At 53.4% G+C, this 23,296-nt stretch overlaps 2 protein-coding genes and 3 non-coding genes across 5 annotated transcripts in view; 3 read left to right on the top strand and 2 right to left on the bottom strand.

Annotated features, from left to right (window-relative positions):
* Positions 1–496: 496 nt before the first annotated feature.
* Positions 497–1,591, bottom strand: LOC119091073 (uncharacterized). The gene is made up of 2 exons (XM_037213792.1): positions 1,379–1,591; positions 497–971 (listed from the first exon to the last, which is right to left on the bottom strand). Exons 1-2 carry the CDS (start codon positions 1,522–1,524, stop codon positions 812–814), a joined length of 306 nt encoding a protein of 101 aa, XP_037069687.1. The 5' UTR covers positions 1,525–1,591; the 3' UTR covers positions 497–811.
* A 4,212-nt stretch (positions 1,592–5,803) lies between these two features.
* The window catches only part of LOC119091030 (uncharacterized), a 56,564-nt gene continuing 39,071 nt past the window's right edge, over positions 5,804–23,296 (bottom strand). Inside the window, exons 13-18 of the mRNA XM_037213750.1 lie at positions 16,740–16,925; positions 15,320–15,507; positions 7,359–7,511; positions 6,976–7,104; positions 6,328–6,444; positions 5,804–5,864 (exon numbers count right to left, since the gene is read on the bottom strand). Of these exons, the coding sequence (XP_037069645.1) occupies positions 5,804–5,864; positions 6,328–6,444; positions 6,976–7,104; positions 7,359–7,511; positions 15,320–15,507; positions 16,740–16,925 (834 nt within the window). The remainder of the gene's footprint in view (positions 5,865–6,327; positions 6,445–6,975; positions 7,105–7,358; positions 7,512–15,319; positions 15,508–16,739; positions 16,926–23,296) is intronic.
* On the top strand, positions 14,698–14,769 carry TRNAW-CCA (transfer RNA tryptophan (anticodon CCA)). The gene has a single exon. It is a non-coding gene; the product is annotated as a tRNA-Trp (tRNA).
* On the top strand, positions 19,897–19,968 carry TRNAW-CCA (transfer RNA tryptophan (anticodon CCA)). Its single transcript has one exon. It is a non-coding gene; the product is annotated as a tRNA-Trp (tRNA).
* On the top strand, positions 22,084–22,155 carry TRNAW-CCA (transfer RNA tryptophan (anticodon CCA)). Its single transcript has one exon. It is a non-coding gene; the product is annotated as a tRNA-Trp (tRNA).

The following is a 23,296-nucleotide window of genomic DNA, read 5'->3' as shown; positions in this document are numbered from 1 at the left end:
CTCTCTCTCTCTCTCTCTCTCTCGCTCTCTCTCCTCTCTCTCTCTCTCTCCTCTCTCTCTCTCTCTCTCTCTCTTCTCTCTCTCTCTCTCTCTCTCTCTCTCTCTCTCTCTCTCTCTCTCTCTCTCTCTCTCTCTCTCTCTCTCTCTCTCTCTCTCTCTCTCTTTCTTTTTCTCTCTCCTCTCTCTCTCTCTCTCCTCTCTATCTCCTATCTCTCTCTCTCTTCTCTCTCTCTCTCGCTCTCTCTCTCTCTCTCTCTCTCTCTATCTCTCTCTCTCTCTTCTCTCTCTCTCTCTCTCTCTCTCTCTCTCTCTCTCTCTCTCTCTCTCTCTCTCTCTCTCTCTCTCTCTCTCTCTCTCTCTCTCTCTCCTCTCTCTCTCTCTCTCTCTCTCTCTCTCTCTCTCCTCTCTCTCTCTCTCTCTCCCTCTCTCTCTCCTCTCTCTCTCCTCTCTCTCTCTCTCTCTCTCTCGCTCTCGCTCTCTCTCTCTCTCTAAGGAAAGTGAAGCAAATGAGGGACCAAATGTATTTAACAACACACTATTCAAACTATGACAACCACCTTAACTACTTAGTGGTGGATAAATGCAAACAATTCAAACAGCACGAGCAGGGGGAGTGGGTCAGGTAGTGACACTTTGCCAACCAATGTATACCGCATTTCTCAGCTGGCAGCGTACATGTGTAACATAGACAAGGTTAAATAAATGCCTGTGTTGCCAAAACAAACTAAAATTAACAAAACAGCTTGAACATTACGCATGGATGGCAATAATCTGATCGCATCCTTGCAAAGGCCGTGCTCTGCCATGCGTCTCATCGCCAGATATCAGCGCTCACGTGGACGGCCGTGCCCCGGCCGGGCGTGCCCATGAAGATCCAGTCAATGGCCGAGCCCTCGCCATCGGCGGGCAGGAAGTCGGGCCAGCTGTACAGGCCACGCAGCATCGCCGCCACGCGCGGGTCACAGTTACTCCTGCGGCAGCCGTGCGACGTGCGGGCCTTCAGTGCCGACAGACACGCTAACTGGCCCGCAGGAAGGCTTTGTGTGAAGCACCGCATGACGGTTTGTTCTTTTTTCCTCATCGTATGAATGGTTGTCATCGTATCATGCTCTTTCAGCACCGGCTACAGGCCGACACCCAGATGATTTGTCGCATTTACGCTATAAATTGCCAGGGGAGCCTTCTCAACAAGACATCAAATGCCTCATGGCCCCACTCGCTCACCGGAGCTGTCCGCAACTCTGTTGGTGCGCTCTATTAAAACCGCACAGCCGAACTTGGAATAAAGCACTAAAACCGACAACAACGTGCCATCACCGTACCACGTTAAGGGAGAGGAGACCCGGCCGTTGGACGGCGCGCCGAAGCCGACACTCACCACCCGATGTACCAGCTGCTGTCGGCGCGCTGCGCGCCGCGCCGCTGCTGCATGAGCTGCTCCAGCGACTCGAGCTCGGACCGGAACGCCAGGAACTGGCAGCCGTCCTCGCCCACCGTCATGTTGCCCCGCACGCTGGCGTACATCCGCCGCAGGAACTCGTAGTCGACGCTCAGCAGGGCCGGCCACGAGTCCAGCGCGCCGCTCACCACCACGGGCCGGCCGGCGTACGCGTACGGCGCGAACGCCGCCGCGGAGGGGCGCGCCAGACGCAGCGGCGCACCAGCGCGGCAGACGGCGCAGTCCGATGCCGGGCGCGTCGCCTCCATCAGCGCAAAGTTATTGGGGATGAGGCAGGGGTAGGTGCTGGCGGCGACGCGGAGACGCGGCCAGCACGCGGCCGCGGCCGCCACTGCGGCGGCGGCCAGCGGCAGGAGGAGGGCCAGCGCCGGTGCCGGCCAGCGACATGGGGAGGCAGATGGGGAGGAGGAGAGGTAGTGCTGGCATAGGAGCAGCTCGGCTCGGCTGCGGCCGCGTACCAGTCGCCGGCACTCGGCCGCAAAGGAGCGGGCAGGCGTCATCAGCGGAGGTGGACGGGGCGGGGGCAGGCCACACACCAGTCACCAGAGATGAGTGCTGGGTGGGTCATCAGCCGTGCCATCACAGCAAGGCATGGCTGCGGAATTCAATAATATGCTGCACTAGTATCACTATGCCTTGTTTTCAACTCTTGGTCCTGTCTTCCAAGTTTTTAGGAGATGCTATGACTGAACCACCAGGTGTGCAGTGAAAAGGTTACTGGTCTTCAAAGGCTTGATTTCCACCCAAGATTCTGTGAACATTCAAAAATGGAAGTAACCTGGGGTGATGTGCATAATACATGATCTGGCTGACATAGCAAGTTGCATCCCATTGAAACTAAAAACAAATCCAAATTCAAGTCATATTTAGGTTCAGAGCATGACCTTGGTCATGAATGTCATTTATATATGGCCTTGGTCCTGAGTCAAGAATTCCTTTCATGCTGAGTGTAGTAGGGAGAGCAGCAGATGCAGAATTGGCCTGGTTAGGACATGGTTCAAAATCAGTCAGACTGGGGTCAATGGGTAATGAGCTGTATATATATAATAAACTGTAATGAGCTCAAATACAATAATTAATGGCTTGGGCACACACTGGAATGGAAGCATTAGTTTAAAACCACATGTAAACACATGTGCTAGTTTTCAGCTTTCACAAACATCACATGCTGGCCAGAAGCAATGATCCACACAACACCAATAGAGAACACACATGTTTTTACAATGAGAATGGGGCACAACTCAAAACTTTGATCTAGAAACTGAGTTTAGGCTGCAGTGTGAGCATTGCATGTTCTAAAAGAGCTGATTGCATGTGGTGAAACCTGTTAAGATCTGATCTAATTAGTCTTACTTGAAAGTATAAATCCAACAGCCAGTGCCTTACATATTTATTCATAGTATAACTTTGGTAATTGCTGGGGCACACCCCCTGTAGAAATATTTGCAGTGATAAACCACATGTTGAAAACATTGCAGGAATATAGCACCATAGCAATCAACACAACAGAAAGAAAACTAATGGGCCAGGAAATGTTAGCACATTCCTGGAATGTATCTAATGTTTTTGGGCACCATGCTATACTGCATCTGTAGTCTGGCTGTTCATGACCAGATTGTGTAGTCATATTACAACTTAATATTATCATTTACCTTGCAGTCACTACATAAAGGGAATATGACCTTACTTCAACCAACGTGTACAGCTAATGCTTCAAAACAAGCACCAACAACGCAGCAATACTGTCCAAACACCCAACAAGTAATCCACAATAAACGTGCTTCAACGTGTGCCGCAGGCCATAGAGAAGATGCAAATGCTGAGCATGATAAGAGTGGTTTTGGTTCATTAATTCGACCTTACCACCCACATTCCACGCCCTACCTCACCCAGTCCAGCCATCCGCCTTGTACCAAGGCAGGGTGCTAGCACCTTCATCCAGAAGGCAGTCAGAATACTCCCGCAAGTCGTATTACGTGCTCCAAAATTGGATGTTTCTGTGCGCTGCCAGATTTATGCCAAATATCCTCACTCTTGCCATACATACCTTCACCCAGAGGAAAAACCGACCGACGCCTGGCGCGTTCGATGCCTCATTAGCACGATTGCCAACTGAAATTTATGGCGCCCTGCGTGCTGACGGAGCTTTCTATGTGAGAGCTGTCGGTTGTCTATCAACCTAATACTGCAATCGCCGGTATTGGCTGCATAGGTCGTCTGGCTGCACCAACAATTAACTGTTGGCATTATCTGCATGATAAGAACCGATAATTCCTGGCGGCTGTCCTTTCCGCCGTCACACGCCACGACAAACATCCCGCTGGCTACAGGCAGCATGACCAAGCGCCGTTCGCTCATGTTCGCTCAGTATGCATTTTAAAGTGAGGAGCGCAGAAACTTTTTGATGCGCATTGTGTAAGCTCTACTTAAATATGTCATCTGGTCTCTGGTCATCTGGTCTGGCTCTACCATCTGGCTATGAGTCCCGACCCGTTCGAGCGATAGCGCAGCCGAGTATAAACGGCTGAGTCCAGTTCCAGCCAGCGTCACTAAAAATAGCTGTATTGCACGTCACAGTCGAAGACTCCCAGCTGACGATTTGACTGCGCCATTTCGTGGGGCATTGACAACAGACACGCGGACAGCTGGGAAGCAGAGGTCACTGGAGCGCTGTGATAGCAACACCAGGGGAGGCCCTCGGGCATGCAGGCCGGGGGAGGAGGGTCTGGCTCAGCTGTCGCCGCCCTCCACCGGCGGAGAGGCCTCGGCAGCCGGCTCCGCCTTCTCCTCCGGCTCCGCGGGAGCCCCTGCGCCGTCCGCCTCGTCCGCCTTCTCCTCAGACGATGCCTTCTCCGCGACCGGCTCCTCGGCGGGCTCCGTGCCGGGACCCTGGTCTGCAGTATCGTCCTTCGGCGTCTCCTCCGGAGCGGCCCCCTCGGGGGCGGCGGGCTCCGCAGGCGCCTCCTCGGCGGCAGCTGGCGCGTCCGCCGGCTCCGCCTCCCCTGCGGCAGGCGTCTCTGACGCCTCTTCGGGAGCTGGTCCTGCTGCCGTCTCCCCAGCGGCAGCCCCTTCGACCGCCGACCCTTCGGGAGCTCCCTCCGCAGCCTCCTCAGCAGGAGACTCCCCCTCCCCTGACGCTGCCACCTCCTCCGCCGCCGGAGACTCCCCTTGCTGCGTCCCCTGCGACGGCGTGCCAGGAGGCGTTCCCTCCTTCGGCGGTGTTCCCGGAGGTGTTCCTTCCTTCGACGTTGTTCCCGGGAGGGCTTCTTCCTTCGGTGGCGTTCCAGGAGGCGTCCCTTCCTTAGGTGGCGTTCCAGGAGGCGTTCCTTCCTTCGGTGGCGTTCCTGGAGGCGTTCCTTCCTTCGGTGGCGTTCCAGGAGGCGTTCCCTCTTTCGGTGGCGTTCCCGAAGGCGTTCCCCTCTTTCAGTGGTGTTCCTGGAGGTGTTCCTTCCTTCGGTGGCGTTCCAGAGGCGTTCCTTCCTTTGGCGGCCGTGCCAGGGGGGCGTTCCCTCCTTTCGTTGGCGTTTCCCGCAGGCGTTCCCTCCTTTGGTGGCGTTCCTGGAGGCGTTCCTTCCTTCGGTGGTGTTCCTGGAGGCGTTCCTTCCCTTCGGTGGTGTTCCAGGAGGGCGTTCCCTCTTTCGGTGTGTGTTCCTGGAGGCGTTCCCTCTTTCGGTGGCGTTCCCGAAGGCGTTCCCTCTTTCGGTGGTGTTCCTGGAGGAGTTCCTTCCTTCGGTGGCGTTCCTGGAGGTGTTCCCTCCTTCGGTGGCGTTCCTGGAGGCGTTCCTTCCTTCCGGTGGCGTTCCTGGAGGCGTTCCCTCCTTCGGTGGCGTTCCTGGAGGCGTTCCTTCCTTCGGTGGCGTACCCGGGGCTGTTCCTTCCTTTGGCGGCGTGCCAGGGGGCGTTCCCTCCTTCGTTGGCGTTCCTGCAGGCGTTCCTTCCTTCGGTGGCGTTCCTGGAGGCGTTCCCTCCTTCGGTGGCGTTCCTGGAGGCGTCCCCTCCTTTGGAGGCGTCCCTGGAGGCGTCCCCTGCGGTGATCCCTCCTTCGGCGGACTGCCCGTCGGCGTGCGCTGCTTGGGCGGACTCCCCTGCGGTGTGCGCCGACTAGTCGGTGTTCCCGCCGCCGAGTCCGGCCGCGGCGTCACGAAGCCGGGCGCTGACTTGGAGCCGATGTCGGCCGAGCTGCGGCGGCGCAGCACCACACCCGAGGAGCGCGTCTGGCGCATGCCGGACGTCGGGCGCGTCAGGCTCGGCACGGCCGCCGGCTCGGCGCGAGAGCTCGGTCGCCGGCCGCCGGCTGACCGCTGGCTTGTGCCCGAAGGCGTCCTGTGGAGGGTGGCGACGGGGTCATGACGAGATCATGCGGAGAAGCCAGGAGAGAGCCGGGCATGACCCGGACATGGAGCTGCTGCCGCGGAGAGCGTGGTCAGCCAGTTAAGTGTCAGCAGCTGGCCAAAACTGACGCCATAGGAAGGGTCCTTTTGTAATATCTAATCCAGCACAAGGTTCATAGCGCACCTCACTTCAGCAATCGTGGGCCACCAATGCTCCAACCGGTCATACATGCACACATGCGCAGACTTGCAAGGCCTTAGCAGCCCAGCTCATCAACACAAGACCTTTACCGCTGAAGTTACACTCGCGTTCTATTATGGTAAGCGAGTGATGACAAAAAAGAGGGTGTAACTAAATGTGATTTGCGAAAAAAAACTAGGTGAGTCAGCAACTTGAGTACAAGTGAGCCAATGCGTGAACGATTAAGCGTTACAAGCGAGTGCTTGGCGCCCACCGAACGGTGGCCCACTAACTTAGTCACTCTCTCTCGGCTGGCTCGGCCCGGGGTCGGCGCGCCCGGAAGCGCCGCCCCGAACGGCATCAGCGGGGCGCCCAGGCCGATTCGTCGCATGCGCGTGTCCACGCAGTTGATCTTGGTGTGCGAGCCGCCGCAGAAGCGCGTCGCCACGCACGTACAGCGGCCATGCGGAATCCTGGCGGCGGTCGGGCGAAGCGTAGCCGTCAATGGCGACAGCAGGTGGCGACAGGAGCGGGTCACCCGGGTCCGATACAAGTCACAGCGACACAGTCACGCCAGTGGGTGGAAGAGGCGCATCTCGATGTAGGTACGCAAGGCATGCTGGTGAACATGTCAGACGAGTGCATACCTTGCAACGGATGACTATTGATGCATCTTAACTGGGTGAGATCTTACGCATGCGGATATCGTCGTGGGCAAATAGTATATCCTTAAGTTGTCGATTGTCTACCCGCATGCACATCGTACAGCACAGCAAATCATCTTGGGCGCTGGTGTACCTGCCATCGGAAACTCATTGGAAGTGACTTCACTTTCTTTAAAAAGGAAACACACGGGGCCGGATTGGTGACAACTTTGCATGATACACGACAGAACGTTCAGCCCCATCCAACCAGCACCCACAGAAGCCATGAGGCACACCCATATTCCACAAACCACATGACCATGGACCATGGCTGAACTGCTTCTGAGGCGCGCTGCACACCTGTTATTGTAGAGAGGACAGGTGGGGTGGTGGGGGATTCCGCGGTGTGTCATGTAGTCGATCTCCTGCTTGATATGGCTGCGGAACGCGCCCTGGTGTGACGTCATATCCTTGTAGGGTTCGCACCGCCTGAAGGAATCAGATAAGTGATACTGGTGGCAGCGATGAGACTTAATACACTGCGGCGGAAATGGCCTTAATTGGTGGCGGCAACGAGCAACGACGCGTAGCATCATTTTCCAACATGGGTGGGACCACCCGATCGTATGGGTGCACACAACACACGTCTAAGCTAAACCCACAAAGAGCACTGATTTCACGAATCCCACTCACCAACGGTGGTGCCAATGATCGGGTCCCTGGGCCGGGTAACCGGCACTCACATTTGCTGCTGGCGTCGAATGTTGCCCATGCGGTAGCTGATCTGGTGTCGATCGCCTACGCTCGGTGGGAACGGCTCCAGCAGGGGCACCACCGGCGCCGCCGTCAGGCCCGTGATCTTCTTTGGGTCGTCGCATGAGAGGCAGTTGAGGTTTCTGGAACGCACGTTGGAGCTGCCGTCTAGTAAATGAGATACGTATCAGAGGACACTGCTTCCGCTGACTGGCAGGTTGATAGCGCGTAACATGGCGTGCTAGTGATCCCTATCTCAGAGGCTGTTTATCAATTATCTTTTCGAACCATTCAGAGTGTGGCTCCCCAGCCAACCACGTCGTATTTTGTTAAAATAAAGCACAAATGTGCCGTCACTCACACTCCACTCAGGGCAAGTACCGTATAAAGGGGTGTCTCACATTCATACGGGGTTTTGACTGAAGTACTTGTCTTGAAGGCCTTTCAGTGCTGTTTACAATCCTGCCATTCTCAAGATCTAAGCCCCTTTTGTTTCCGAGTTCCACACCCGCGAAAATGGGGTACCGGGGTATACCGGGGAGAGAAAGTACTCTGGGGAGAGTGCTCTCCGGGAAGAGTACTCTCCCCGGTATACCGAAGAAGGTATACCGGGGAGAGTACTCTACCGGTATACCGAAGAAGGTATACCGGGGAGAGTACTCTACCGGTATACCGAAGAAGGTATACCGGGGAGAGTACTCTCCCCGGTATACCGAAGAAGGTATACCGGGGAGAGTACTCCGAAGTCACCCTGGCATTCATGACCTAAATAATAACGCCGTTGAAATCCTGCCGTTTCATAAGCCATGCGGCGATCGAGGCCAATAAGTATTAACTGTTTAGACGTTCATATCTGGCGTTCGTGATCGCGGCTTCCAGATATAACGGCCGTCAACTGGCTCTCAAACAACGTTGTGCAAGGTACGACAACCTAATCAAATCATGACGCATTGAGGAGCATCCCGCCAAGAATTGCGCCGCCTAGAGCAGCCTTTTCCACTTGAAAAATGCGCCACTAGTTACAAGTGAGTTTGCTTCGTCACATCTGACGCTTGCTTCAATACCTTCAAACGTAAAACATTCTCTTTTAGATCAAAGTCCTTAGAAGTCGCGTGTTATGCGTCCTTCTGCAGTGCAATTGAAACAAAAATTCATTTACACGCGCTAAGGTGGGGGAGTGGTCTAATTAGATTTCTCTGAATGTTTCTCTGAAACGATTTCCGAACAGCGTGGCCTAGCCGCGCCAAATTTTGCACAGCTGTAGACAATTGCATAGCAAATCTTTAGTATTACAAATTTATATGCACCTTGTAAGGTCACTGACTTGTGACAGGTAAGAGTCCGTGCATGGAATCGGCGAAGGCAACATCTAGACTGTTAGACGTAGCCATACATCTCTGAAATAGTTTCTTAGGCAACGCAACACTCGAATAAACAAATTTTATTGACCTTCGGTCAGGTGTGAAGGTCAGACAAATGTCAAAGCCAACCTGTTCTCTATTTGAGAGCTGTATGGTGTTTCTGCATTTCATTTTGAGCTTTTTAGTAACGGACCACATAATACATCTTCCATGAACTTCTTAAAGATCAGAATAGGCCACCGACGTACAATGAGCCTGGTTATCAATAGGTTTTCTGGGAGCATACCAAATAAGGCAATCTTTGACGCTTATTGAAATGCAAATATCATAATAATGCTTTATGATTTGTCACCATTAATTTCTAAAGGTCAACTAAGGCCACTGACTTAAAATGAGCACCATTGACCTTTTGTTTGGAACAGACATCTATCTTCACGGAGGCTGCATGAGAAGGTCTGGGGGCACTTTAGACACCAATTTGGATTTTTACCTTTTTGACTTTATTTGAACCGAAGGTCATAACCTACGAATATTACATTCTGACAACAGTGAGCTCACATACAGGCCAACACACTTTGTGTATTTGGTGTCTATAGCTCCAGTTCTTAAGATTTCTGGGAGAGGGGACAAACTGACCTCCCAATCCGAGCGAAGGGTATTCAACCGACTATCCGGGACCGTGCTAAGGAACATCTAACAGCAGCGCAGATCAAGTCAGATCCGCAGAGTGCGCTGACATGAGGAATTTAACATTACACTGCGAACAGACGAATTAGTGTCGTGTTGAATGCTTTTCTTGATCCAATGCATTGTCGTGTTGACAACGCATTGGATCCACTGCAGTAACATAGATAATACAGTCATAATGATTGGTTGATATTTCGGCAACATGCCTTTGTCGAAACAATAGCAGAATATCTACTGTTTTTTCGATGGAGGCATGTTGCCGAAATATCAAACAATATTTTCCTCTATCCTCCTGTTTTTTTTCCCAGGAATATTTGCTTGTTTGGCTTGTCTATTGCTTCTGTCTTATCTATGTGCATCATATTCCTCGCGAATGCATTGAGCAACTAACCACTGCAGTAGCCTTAAATTGGCCTGCACTAAGCATGACCACCATGAAAACGGAATTAAGGCAAAGGATTAATATTCTGAAAAGGTATACCCTATTCATTTCCCCAGTATCACCACGTACATATGTATGCATACAATGCATTGTATACACTGCATTGCATACAATGCATTGCATAAACATGCAATGCATACACTGGGTGCCCATCCCCCCCACAACTCCCACAAAAACATCACTGATGTTTTTGAAAATGAAAATGTAGCCAAGTAAGTAGCCAAAAAAAAAATGTAGCCAAAGTTGAGCATGATGCTCAACTTCGGTTACATTTCTGCAAAAGCACTCGAGGACATAGACACCGTGTGTTGCTTGCTAAGTTCCAACAATTTTCACAAGGTTACTATATATGCCATACTGGCCGAAGAAGTTTCGCCGTGACTCCCTTCTTCCTTAGAAGGTTTTACAGAGCTGCAGCCATATTCAAAAAGCGAAACAGGTAAAATTTTGGCATCGGGAATGACTATGAACCCTTCAGCATCGAATACGGTCGCAGAGAGTAAGAAGTATGTGTAACATGATGCATTTGGTCTGGGTCGGGGCGCTGTGCGCGCCGAAGGCTGGCCGGCCGGCCGCAGGGACCGACTGCCGACCATTCGAAGCCTCACGAGCGGTCAGGTGACCGGTGCGTCGCGTTACAGAGCAGCCGTGTGCTGGCTCTGGCCCGGGACGTGGCCGGTCCCAGGCGTGTGGGCGAGTGCCCGGCGAGTCACGTTACAGAGCAGCCGTAGTGCTGGCTCTGGCCCGGGACGTGGCCGGTCCCAGGGCGCGTGGGCGGGTTGCCCGGCGAGTCACGTTACAGAGCAGCCGTGTGCTGGCTCTGGCCCGGGACGTGGGCCGGTCCCAGGCGTGTGGGCGGGTGCCCGGCGAGTTGCGTTGCAACACACCCGCGTGCCGGCTCTGGCCCGGGACGTGGCCGGTCCCAGGCGTGTGGGCGAGTGCCCGGCGAGTCGCGTTGCAGAGCACTCATGTGCTGGTTCTGGCCAGGGACGTGGCCGGTCCCAGGCCGTGGACGAGTGCCCGGCGAGTCGCGTTGCAGAGCACCCGTGTGCCGGCTCTTGCCCGGGACGTGGCCGGTCCCAGGCGTGTGGGCGGGTGCCCGGCGAGTCGCGCTGCAGAGCACCCGTGTGCCGGCTCTGGCCCGGGACGTGGCCGGTCCCAGGCCGTGGGCGGGTGCTCGGTGCGCCGTCGGGTGCCATTATGTCAGCGCTGACCATGGTCGGCCCATGCGCCGAGTGGCCAAATCAGCACACACAGACAGGCCACGTGACGTCACGAAGTCCGGCTGACAATCGTGCTGACGACAGGTGGAACGCGGCCTGCGTTATAGCCCATTCAGCTGATGTTGGTGTATGCTAGGCAAAGTAACCATAGTTTTTACGGGAACAATCCATCACGTACTCAAGATCTGCTTTGAGCAGGAAGGCTGGCGGACAGCTCGTGTTATTGCCCAGCTTGCAATGCTTTCAACTGAGAAGGCAATCCGTCAACCACGTTTTTCGGAAAATTGAGCTCCCTGCTATGGCAGAACGCAAGGAAGTGGATGCCACAGGATAGCCCTGTCCAAAGGCTAGGTGCCAGTTTCATAACAAAAAACGTGAAATTTGGGCGTCTAAGGTAGCTCCTAGCGCTCTTCCTTTCATTTCGGTTTTGTAAAACATGGAATGGTTATGTACTCTTTATGCTGATGAAATTCTGTAGATTACTTTGAAAATTGGTGCATGAAGTTTCATAAAGCCAGCTTAATTTACCATGGAGCTAAAATTCCCCTCGAAAGCTGTTACAATTTACCCTTAGCGGTGACCGACCATTCCACCTTTTTTGTGAGTGCCTACATATGGCGGTCGCCTCGCAGAACGCTCCGTCTGTGCATTTTAGTGGTTTCGTGGCTGCGCTCGATCGGCAGGACAGTGCCTAAACGTGAAACTAGTGTTATAGTACGGAAAAGTGATTAAAATGCGTATTTTTTGCATCTGTGTGTATATTTTCGCTTTGTCTACTTTTGTCCATGTCATATCCTCAATCGGTCACGTTTGAACGTCCGGCGCTGTACCGCTTCTTGGAGGGTTACACCAGACTGGCGAGCCAATCAGAGCACCAACAACTCTTCTACCGACTCTACCGAGAATCACGTGACCGGGCGGAGGTCGTGCCACCGGCGGCGGAGCAGGGGCCACTGCGCAGAGGCGGATCCAGGCATCGCCGAGGGGGGGATGACCGCCGTCTGGAGCGGCGCCGCGCGTGGCCATTGGAGGCCGAGAGACTCCGCGGTCCGTGCAGGCGCTTTCCGCGCCAGATCGGTCACCCTGTCAGAGCTTAGTCTCGCGCTGCGCCTCCGGAAGTGTTTTGGAGTGGTTGGCCCTCACTTGTTGCACGTTGTATACCCCTCTATCACCACTGGTAGCGTCCCGTACATTTGAAAGCTTGCGACAATCGTGCCTTTGCACAAGGGGGGACAGGCGTCTGAGCCGTCGAACTACAGGCCTATCAGCGTTCTCAGTGTTGTAAGCAAGCTGACGGAGAAGGCTGTTTGTACCCAGCTTTTAGAATATGTGGCTAGCCACCACATTATTGTTGACTCACAATACGCGCACCGTCCTCACCACTCCACCGATCATGCAGTCATCGATATAGTTAGCTATATAAACAACATGGACGCCGGTATGGTCACCATGATAAACTCAACTGACTTGTGAAAAGCCTTCGATTGTGTGGACCGCTCTGCTCTTTTAGCCAAGCTGGAATGCTATGGTATTTTACCGCACTGGTTTTCGGATTATTTCACCGACCGCCAACAGACTGTGAAGGGCGGAAACTGGCCGAGTCTCGAGGTCGCGTATGGCGTGACTCAGGGCAGCATAGTAGAACCGCTGATGTTCCTCCTCTTTACCAAAGACGTCCAGTGTTATGTGTCAGCTTCGTGTAAACTGGTGCCACATGCAGACGACATGCAACTCATGCATGGATCATCACCATTTGGCTGTGGTCTCGCACAGCTGCGTTCGTGTTGAGTCCGATCTGACTGCAGTCTCAGTATGGTTCCGTCACAATAGCATTGAGATCGACCCATCAAAAACTGAATTCATGGTTGCTGGCACGCCCATCAACACCCGCAAAGCCGCCGGGCTGGGTGTGAATCTTGATAACTCCAAACTGTCTCCTTCAGAGTATATAAAAATACTAGGGGTGCTCATCGACAAAAACTTAACTGGCGGAATGAAACGGTCAAAGCTACTCAGCGCTGTTTTGGCTCCCTCATAGCCGTCAACAAGCTCAGGTATGTGCTTCCCAGCTCCACAATAAAGTCCCTATTTGAGTCACTAGTCTTCCACCGCATCAGATATTATTTACCTGCATGGGCCCCGACAGCAGCCGTTCAGCGCCAGCGCCTGGCTAAGGCTATTAGCTTTGCGGTCAAACTTGTTGCCGGCAAACGCAGACGAGATCATGTCACGGAACCTCGAAAACAGCTAAATTGGCGTAATTCCGAAGAGGCTGTCACCCACCGCGACCGCATATGTTTGCACAGCGCCATTTACGTGTCTGATGGGCCACGGCCTATCAGTAATCTGATCAGGCGCCGATCTGAAGCATCTCAGCCGCACACCAGAGCTACTGATGACGAAACTGTACTGCAGACGAGCGCTGTAAAACACCCTCACTTAGAGTGCGTGAGAAGGACATTTCCCTACCGAGCCGTGGCGGCGTCGAATCGCCTCCCTGCTGCCACGCGCCAGTGCAAAAACTTAAAGGAGTTCAAGGGCAAAGCAATCTCTTTCATTAGAGAACTTACCTAAATCGGCCAACTGGCCATGACGTGCAGGTGCTGATTGTATCACGAGTCGCTCATGTTTTATAACATTGTACGTCTATCGCTGGCGTTACGTCTCATTTGCATGTGCCGCGTGTTCCATGTCAATCTATGTTGTTTGTACTGTCGTTAGAATAGGTTTGTACGCGGCGTTAGAATAGCCACCCGCTGGATTTCACCGAGGTTCGCAGTAATAATCATAACCTCTGTGACTGCCGGGGAATGTGGCATCCAGTCACCAGCGGCGTCTGGGGTGTATGGTGCGGCCCGTCAGCAGCAGACACAGCAAAGGTCAAGGGAATTGACAACATGGCCTACCCCGTCGTCAAATCAGCAGTAGTGATGGCTGGGGAGTTGGCAGAGGGCCAGCAGCGCAGGAGCAGATCATGCAGGCCGAGAACCAGCCTACAGCGGCTGTGGCTGAGCTATGAGTAGGTGGCTGCCGGGCAAATTGGCGAATGACGTCCGGCCAAATTATATTTCCACAAATGTAAATAGCTCGAATGCTTTTGCGGTCACGTTAAAAAAAATGAACGATCTTTCACGCGTAAAGCTTATAGACGACACGTGCGTTTAAAGACATCCAATGTTTTGAAATGCAAATAAGTTGAAATGGTATTTAGCCGAAACGTGAATAGGCAATGTGCCGAGACGGGATCTAGGAGAATGACCATTAGACTGGAAAACTACCGAATGGTCATTGACCAAATGTCAATTTACTAAACTGTGAGTGCGACGAAGGACAATGAGACAAACCGTCCAATGGTCAATTAGCCGAAATGAATTCGTCTAAATGTGAAACGAATCGAAAAGATTCAGGTGGTAACAATGTGGATGAACACTTGACAAAACAAAGGACGTCGTGCACCCCATCACGCCACACCTGCGCACACAGCTGTGGGATACGGGTATGACGCGTGTTCACATCCACGTACCGCAAACTTGTGTCCATATGCCATATGCGTGCATGATAACCTTGCAAACAAAAGCACAGACTAGCAGAAAGCCGTCAACCCCGCTCCAACGGAGACTCCGTGGCGCAACGGTAGCGCGTCTGACTCCAGATCAGAAGGTTGCGTGTTCAAATCACGTCGGGGTCAGCCTGGTTTTCCACCATGGAGGTGGCTTTTCTGTTGTCAGGCCGGACTGCGGACAGTGCAGCCCACGCATGTGCGTCCAACGGACCTTACATAATACAAGGAGTGACTATGGAGTGACTTTAACCCGACATCACACATTACAAGTCATATCCGTCCCTGTCCACCTAGACGGCATTTGTAATATCCAAGTGACAGGTGTTTGTAAGAGCTTTTGCACGTGGTTTTGGTATGGGCGCGACATTCCGAGGTGTTGCGGTAACCGGGTCGTGGTCGCGAGCCTGTTTGACCTGTCGAAAGTCACATTCGCCATCGTCATGTCTATCCGATTTTGAGGTTTGAGGAGAGCTTCCCACCGGCGCGGAAGCACATATGACGTGCACGCCTGTCATGAGATGCTATCGCCACACACGGAACTAGCTCAATCCGGATAATTAATTGTGGCTACACGGCCAGCTGAAAAGACAAAAGAGACCTGCCTGGTACGTGCAGCCCAAACCGCCTGCCCTCCCCGGTGGTCCACCGAGCCCCTCTGGCTGCCGGCGCCACTGACCGGATGATCTTGCGGCGCGTGGCGCACGCGTCGGGACTCTCGTCCTCGGCGATCAGCCGGTTCAGCTTGGCCATGATGTTCTTGAGCCGGGAGTTGATGTAGCGGCGCAGCGGCGCCAGCTCCACGCGGTCCAGCTTCTTGTGCAGGTCGGCGTGGATCTCGTCCACGCTGCGGATCCAATCGGTCTCCTGGCGCCGGGTGGAAGGACGCCCCGGGTGGAGGGTTACACCGGGTGGAAGGACGCCCCGGCTGGAGGGTTACACCGGGTGGAAGGATACCCCGGCTGGAGGGTTACACCGGGTGGAAGGACGCCCGCGTGGAGGGTTACACCGGGTGCAAGCATGCCCCGGGTGGAGGATTACACCGGGTGGAAGGATACCCCGGCTGGAGGGTTACACCGGGTGGAAGGATACACCGGGTGGAGGTTTACACCGGGTGGAAGGATACACCGGGTGGAGGGTACACCGGGTGGAAGGATGCCCCGGGTGGAGGGTTACACCGGGTGGAAGGATACACCGGGTGGAGGGTTACACCGGGTGGAAGGACGCCCCGGGTGGAGGGTTACACCGGGTGGAAGGATACACCGGGTGGAGGGTTACACCGGGTGGAAGGATACGTGGAAGGATGCCCCGGGTGGAGGGTTACACCGGGTGGAAGATGCCCCGGGTGGAGGGTTACACCGGGTGGAAGGATACACCGGGTGGAGGGTTACACCGGGTGGAAGGTCAGGGTGGGGGGTCAGGGGCAACAGGACAGGGTATGGGGTGGCGTGGCGATGGTGAAGGGTTCGGGGAAAGTGGGTGGGTGTGGCAAGGTGGATTTTGGCAGATCAAGGAGTACAGCTTAAAGACCAGTATGTTGTTGCATATCAGATCATATGGTCCAAGGGGCGATCATACGGTCACATGACCTCACAGAAATAATATTTGTCCTGAGTATCGTTCTCGTCTGTCGCGCTTCCCGGCTACCTCAGTTGGAAAAGCACTGGGCTCGTAACCAGAGCACCCCGGATAAAATCCTCACTTGGTGCAGCACTGGGCTCGCGATCAGAACACCACGGTTCGAATCCAAACAATTCCAAGAACAGAATTTGGGCTGTAACGCTTACATGGCTGAAGGCCAAACATCATCCAGCCTTTCGTAGGACGCAGTGACACTTGGCGACGACCGGAGAGATAGCTGGCCGAGACGGTGTGTGAAGACTAAAACACCAGATAAGGACGATTATACGACCTTTTGTTCTATCCTTGACACCATTACATCATCCCAGTCGTATGATCACATGGGGCATCAGTTATCTTTGCCGGGTATGGATTAATGGTTCCCATGATGCAGCACCACGAAAATGAGTACCAAACGGTAACAGACCCTGCGGGGGTAGGGAGGGAGGCGGGGGGCATCGCCGGTGGGCAGAGCGCACCTGTGAGCCCATCTTCTCCAGCATGGAGCCGAGGCCTTCGCTGAGCTCCTGGCACGCCTGCTCGAACTGCCAGCTGGAGACCTTCTTCTCGACGCTGGACCGGTCAGCCTTGGTCTCGATCAGCTCGTCCAGCGTTGCCCGGTCGACCTTACACTCCTTGAGCTCCTCCAGGGCGCGAATCAGCATCTGACGGCGCGGCGCGGGGTCACGTGATAAGCCGGCATGGAGCTCTCCCAGGACAGACCCAGGGCGCTCCCAGGACAAATACAAGGTGCATGCACCACACTGCATACTGTTACGGAGTAACGGCACGGTGCGTCGCGCCGCCGTCGTTGGTCAGGGCATCACGCGTGACACCACCTGACGTTGCGGCACAGTGCGCCAGTCAGCCCGATGCGGCGCCGTGCGGCACGGCGCGCTGTCGTGCCATGCTACGGACCTGCCCGCCGGAGCACAAGCTGTCCTCTCCAGACACGGCGCGGTCCGCCGCACCCTCAACCACCTGCGGCTTGCGCACGGCACGGCACAACGCTACGCATAACGTTACGCACAGCGTTACGGCGCAGCACGTCACGTGATTGTGTGAGGACGCGGCGTGATGAGTCACAAGAGTGTGGGAGATCACCGCACGCGGCAGGCTCACTGTAAGGGGCACCCGAGGTCGCGGCGCAGCTCTGACTCATCTGCGGGTCGGGAGAGGTCGCGGGTGTTGCGCGGCTTCCAGGCCAGGGTATGGTAACATAACGTATGACGGCCGGAAAGAACCTACTGTGCTGATGGTGAGCGATCGGTTTCTAAGAATTGGAGGGTTAGGTCATCCGTGGAGTTGTGTCACAAGGTCTCATGCCAAAGAGACGGCGTCAGTCTAACAATCATACACGGCATGCTAGGCCTGTTGTACCACAGACGTCAACTGTAAGTAAGGCGGCCAGCAGCAGGCGACAGAGCTCGTTCTGGTACATCTAGATCTTGCAGATCTACACCTTGCAAAGTCTAGGTTAAATGTGAATCGCTATTGCACTGGTTACGTGGCCCCGGTGGTCCAGGACTGACAGACGGCAGACTCCCGTCGGCAGCCGGCCGTCCGTGTCACCCGCCCGTCACGCGCTCCATGACATCACTGCTTCCAGCGGCCGCGCGGCACACAACTCGAGGTCATCCGCCGGCACCAACAGCACACGTGAAACCTGGGCGGCTGTGTCACTTCGGAAGGACGCAGGTGGCGGGTGAGCAGGTCAGATCAGCTGACCGTTGTATGGTGGGCAGCCAGCAGAAAGGAAGGACGTTAGCTCGCCCATCAGCGGTTTTCTAGTTGCGTTGCGCATAGACAGCGATTTCGACCCATTCGGTGCACCTGGTCTGTTGGCGAACGTTTCGTACCCAGTTTACGAGGGCAGTAAGTAAAGACGTGTATCTGCGAATGAGCGCATGAAAAAACGCGTGTGCTGCGCTCCCCAACATGGTGCACCTACGCACACAGGCTTCGTACGCGGGCATACGGCATATAAGTATGTGGTGCATGGCCCGCAACCGCGCACGGCGCACTTCTGCCCATGTACCACGTACGTGTATGGCTGTCGTGCAAACAAAAGCACAGGGCACCAGTTAGCCGGTTTTTTCTGCACCCCATGGGACCCAGTGGCGCAACGATAGCGCGTCTGACTCCAGATTTTTATTCGGGAGCTTGGCTATGGGAACTTTCCTGTGCTCATTTCAAAATTATGAATGCCAGGGACCGGAGCAGACATGCTCCGCGGGCTTTTGAAGTTCAGATTAGGTCAATGAACTAAAACAACCCGGGCCAGCATTTTGTTTTATGAAAATATCGCAGGGCGTAATCCCTGACGCCTTTTTGCAGCAAATTCGTAGTTTTTGGTCACTTTGATCTTTGAAATGTCAAATAAGATCAATCACCTTAAATTGACACCATTGGACCTTTTGCCTCGAACGGGCTCTATAGGTTCACAGCGGTTGCGTGAAGCCTGGGGGCACATGGGAGACTGATCTGGAGCTTGACCTTGTTTACCTTTATCTGATACCAATTTTATGACTAAGGAACTTGCCATGCTGCCATAGGTGAGCTCACATACAGGCTTACGCGTCTGTGAAATTAAAGCCTCTAGCTATCTTAGTTTCCCAGATCTCGGAGGTGGGTGCAAACTGGCCCACACCCGAACGGAGGGTATTCAACCGGCCACCCAGGCGCGTGTTAAAGTACAGGGCGGCGATATTTCTTCCACCTAGTTGTACAAGAAGGGCGTCAAAGAATCGAATCAACACATGTGCGATGTGTTCCGACTAAAAAAAATATGCAGGTGCTGTTGATCGACTTGCAAACACACCTCGGCCTGAGCGGAGCTTCAAAACGTCCGGTTTCCAAATACCACCAAAGTAAAAAAGCATCCAACCACTACCCCTCGGTAGATTGACGGTCAATCATTTTGTTCATAATAACTACCAACTCATCATCCGAAGCACCAAGACTCCAGACCTGTCTTGCTCGTTAGCCTCAAACACGTGTCAGAGCATAGGTCACGCTAGGTTTAAGACGTCCCCTTCGGAGATTTCTTTGATCACCAGTCCATCAACTTTGTCCATCCAGTATGTGTGTTGAACAGGTCGTGTAGTGCAGGCAGTGCACTCAGAAAAGGGCCTTCTGGGTCTGCGGAACGGGCTTTTCTCGTCCGCACGTGTCAGGCCGCGGCATGCCAGGTAAAATTGTCTTTTTGCGCCTCCGGTAACCTTCGATGAACGACACCAGCTTTCTTTGATCACCAATGTTTCTTTTTTCTGCCAATTGCATCTCATTCTAACCAACCTCTTCGCAAAAAAGGAGCTTCTCATCGCCTTGAAATGGGAAGTCCTTCCTGCACGGTGAAAACGGAAAACAATAGGAGCACTACAAAATATAAGCACACAATAGTTTCTATCGTAAAGGACGCACTTAAAGGGAAAAGTGATTTGGAGGAGGCTTAGTTCAACTTAATCAGCTTACCTCCCGAAACTGATTTTGGAGAGTGACACACCTGGTGTCCACCATATGGCATATCGGCGAGAGCATGTGTAACAAGTGACTTCGGTGCAAGCAGAAGCGCAGGCCACCAGATCGAAGGGCTGTCAATGCCAGGCTGCCAGGCTGTCAATCGAAGACATCCGAGGCTCCGTGGCGCAACGGTAGCGCGTCTGACTCCAGATCAGAAGGTTGCGTGTTCAAATCACGTCGGGGTCATGCCGGCTTTTACCGAAAGGGCAGGCGCAGGCGCAACGAATTCCGTGTGCTCTGTAGAGGAGTTTTGCTGGCGCTAAAGTAGCTTCTGTTCAAACTGCATCAGCGGAAATACAGCGGGGACATCTCTGTGGCAAAGCTGTGGCGTGTTACATCTGCTTTGGACGGCACAAATAACGGATATATGAAGTTCCCCAGGCCCTGGCACCCAACAACAAATTCAACAGAATGGTTAGGCAGCAGAAGATCTAGGTGCTGTATAAGCAGTGGTTTCGTTTACCGCCTCTGACAGCAGCTCAGTAGGTGTTCTTTTCAGCACTACGACGTCGCTGCCATCCGGATAACCCGGTGGGGCTTTGTCACTATAGGCTGTGCCGCACGACAGTAGTGATAAGCGGTACAGATAGTGTAGCGAACACCGGGACCCCAGACCGCGGCAACCAACGCCACCCAGAGCACGACTGGCAGGCAGATAGGAGGGCAGTAGACAAACAGGTATGGTGAACTCACGACGCGTGGTGCAATAAAACCCGAAGAAAACTCCGTCACCATCGAATGAGCACGGTAAGTGACCAAACATTGTTTGCAGAGGATCGCTGAACTGGATTGCGACCACAAAGGATGTGATTTTATATAAGTTTAGGGCTTGGGCTCACCTAAAACTGACTTGATACCCCATCCCCCGCCCCACGCCCATCGAAGCATGTCAGTAAAGAGACAATACTGTGTCAAAGAAATATACCAAATGTTATGAACTAATGGTACGTACGTACCTAGACGCATCATTATTGGTACCATGCTCATGCTGCACCTAATGTATTTTTGTAAATACCCAATGCCTTTGTAATGTGAACTCCTTGATACGTTAAGCCACTTTGCAGGCTTTTAAAGCTTTTTAAATGAATTTCACCTGGATTAGGATCAACAACAATCACAACAGGCTGCAATAGTTGGCAGCTCCTAAAAGCACAGGGTGGCCGATGTTGCAGGTAACATTTATGTTAAAACTTAACCCATGTTCCCGTCAGCAGTGATAAGTGTATATGCCAGACAATTGTGACTGCGGTGGCATTTGACTGCCAGCGAAGCAAAACCCGATCAGCGGCAGCGGTAGTCATCAGTGACCCGACACCACTCACATCGTCGACGTGACGATTTAAGATACAGTTTGGTGGTGTATCTTCCACAAGGCTGCGCCTAAAAAAGGGTGTCGCGGAATAAAAACAACACACACATTTTGTGCGGTGTGTTGCGACTGAAATTATCGGGGTGCTGCTGAACGACTTATGATTCCATTTTTAGCCTGAGGACAGGTCCGAAACATCGGGTTTTCAAATAGACCAAAGTTATATTATAACGTTCAACCACTACCTCTTGATATACTAGTGGCCAAATATTTCAAACATGTGAGCTCCCAACTCGCCACCCGAAGTAATACGACCTAACAGCATTTTCTCTTAAATCCACTTCATGCACGTGTCAAAGCGTGGGTCACGCTATTTTTCAGATTCTCTGGATATCCGTGGAGACGCAGCCAGCCATCGGCCTATCAACTTTGCCGTTCCAGCTACCGCCATGTCTGCTGCGAAGGCCGTCGTGCATTTTTGTTTTGCTTTCATATAAAGGTGCATTATGGCAAAGTACTCAAAAATCTACCACATGCTGCAAACCTGTACATTTCAGGGCACGCCATGCTCGTAAACCTGCTTTTTTCGCCTCGGACCACCCTCGATGAACGGACCTACTTTCGTTGCCACAAGTGATTGGGGTATTAAGATGCTGTTGTGTGAATTGCATCCCATTCTAAGCTCTCCGCAAGTGCACCGCCTCACATCTCTTTGAAATGGAACGTCTTCCGTCCACAGCAAACCAATTGTGTAATATCAAGAGCTATGTAAAACATGATTGTGGGGTATCTTTAAATGAGAGAAATCCGGAAAAAACAGTTTGGGGTGGGTAAGCTCAATCATGTCGGCTCAGCACCTCCAACTGACTTTGGAAAGTGAACCCCCTGGTGGCCACCATATGGCTCACCGACGCACACATGGACGGCAAATAGTTCCGGTGGGAGGAGAAGCGCAGGCTACGGGATAACGCCGCCATCCGCGCCCCACGTGCGACTCCGTGGCGCAACGGTAGCGCGTCTGACTCCAGATCAGAAGGTTGCGTGTTCAAATCACGTCGGGGTCAGCTTGGTTTTACCTGGGCGCACTGAGGTTTGCATTGCCAAGTCAGGAAAGCACGGCATTTTCACGATAGGCGTAGTGTGAATCAACGCTACCCGCAGCACCTCCGGCAGACGAAACAGAGGAGAGAGTGCTGTAAACAAACAGAGGTGGCAGAGCAAATGACTGAGCGTTGTCAAGTAACCAGGGGATCGCTGTGTCGGCTCAGCACCTCCATCCCCATCTCCTCCAATCGGACAGCAATGGAACAGCCACGGGCGCCACTTCATGAAATTTTGGGCCTGAGGCCCTCAATCCTTGATTTAACCCCCCCCCCCCCCACCCTCATGCTTCTCTGAGCCCCTGAATGCATATTTACAAAGAAAGAAAACCGGACTACAAAATCCTAAACTTCCCACTCCAGGAATTATCAGCCAAAAGAATGTGAAACACGTACATCACGGCCTAAGATATAACGGAGTTGACATGACGAAAACATTAGATACCTACTGGATACAAATTCGTACACAATAAACGTGAGCCTAGTAGTGTTGTGTCTTCTAAACCTAAACACATGGTGAGCCAAAGATTTTTTGGTCCTGTTTTCCATCTTTGCACATATTTGGACATGCCTCTTTGCATTCCGGGGCTCCGAGGAGCATGCCGGGGGGGGGGGGGGCTCAAGCAAAGACTGGGGGCTAAGGTCCACAAAAAAACCTTCGTATTCCTATGTTGCGTTCTTGATGGCAACAGTGCTGTCCAGCGATCCCCCCGCTGCTTGTAGATAAATGCTTCGTCACTTCCTCCGCTATCTCTGTTTGTTGACAGTACTCTCACATCTGTTCTGCCTGGCGGCCATGATGCGGGTTAGGTTGGTTTGCAGTTTGCCTATTGTAGAGCACGTTTTCCTTTCCTAGCCTAGGAGCGTACATCTCATTGCACCCAGGCAAAGCCAGACTGACCCCGACGTGATTTGAACACGCAACCTTCTGGCCTGGAGTCGGGCCGTTGCGCCACGGAGTCCGCAACCCGTCGCCCCCCGGCAACCATCTGGTAGTCGGCGCTTCCGCTCGTGCCACAACCAGGGGCGTAGTCTTGTGAAAAAGTAGGCGGGGGTGGGGGGGGGGGGGGGGGGGGGCAGGCTGAACAATGTGAAATGAAGAAAC

This window comes from Pollicipes pollicipes, unplaced genomic scaffold (assembly GCF_011947565.3).
Source record: "Pollicipes pollicipes isolate AB1234 unplaced genomic scaffold, Ppol_2.1 Scaffold_3216;HRSCAF=3773_pilon_pilon_pilon, whole genome shotgun sequence".
In the NCBI taxonomy this organism is placed as follows: domain Eukaryota; kingdom Metazoa; phylum Arthropoda; class Thecostraca; order Pollicipedomorpha; family Pollicipedidae; genus Pollicipes; species Pollicipes pollicipes.
Note: the sequence above shows the minus strand (reverse complement) of the source record. Positions and strands in the feature narration are given on the sequence as shown.

Excerpts from the sequence above, each read along its gene's own strand:
- LOC119091073 (XM_037213792.1), bottom strand. The coding sequence starts at position 1,524 with ATGTACGCCAGCGTGCGGGGCAACATGACGGTGGGCGAGGACGGCTGC. Across the intron at positions 972-1,378 it reads AGCAGCTGGTACATCGGGTG|GAGTAACTGTGACCCGCGCG; the intron begins GTGAGTGTCGGC and ends CGGCTGCCGCAG.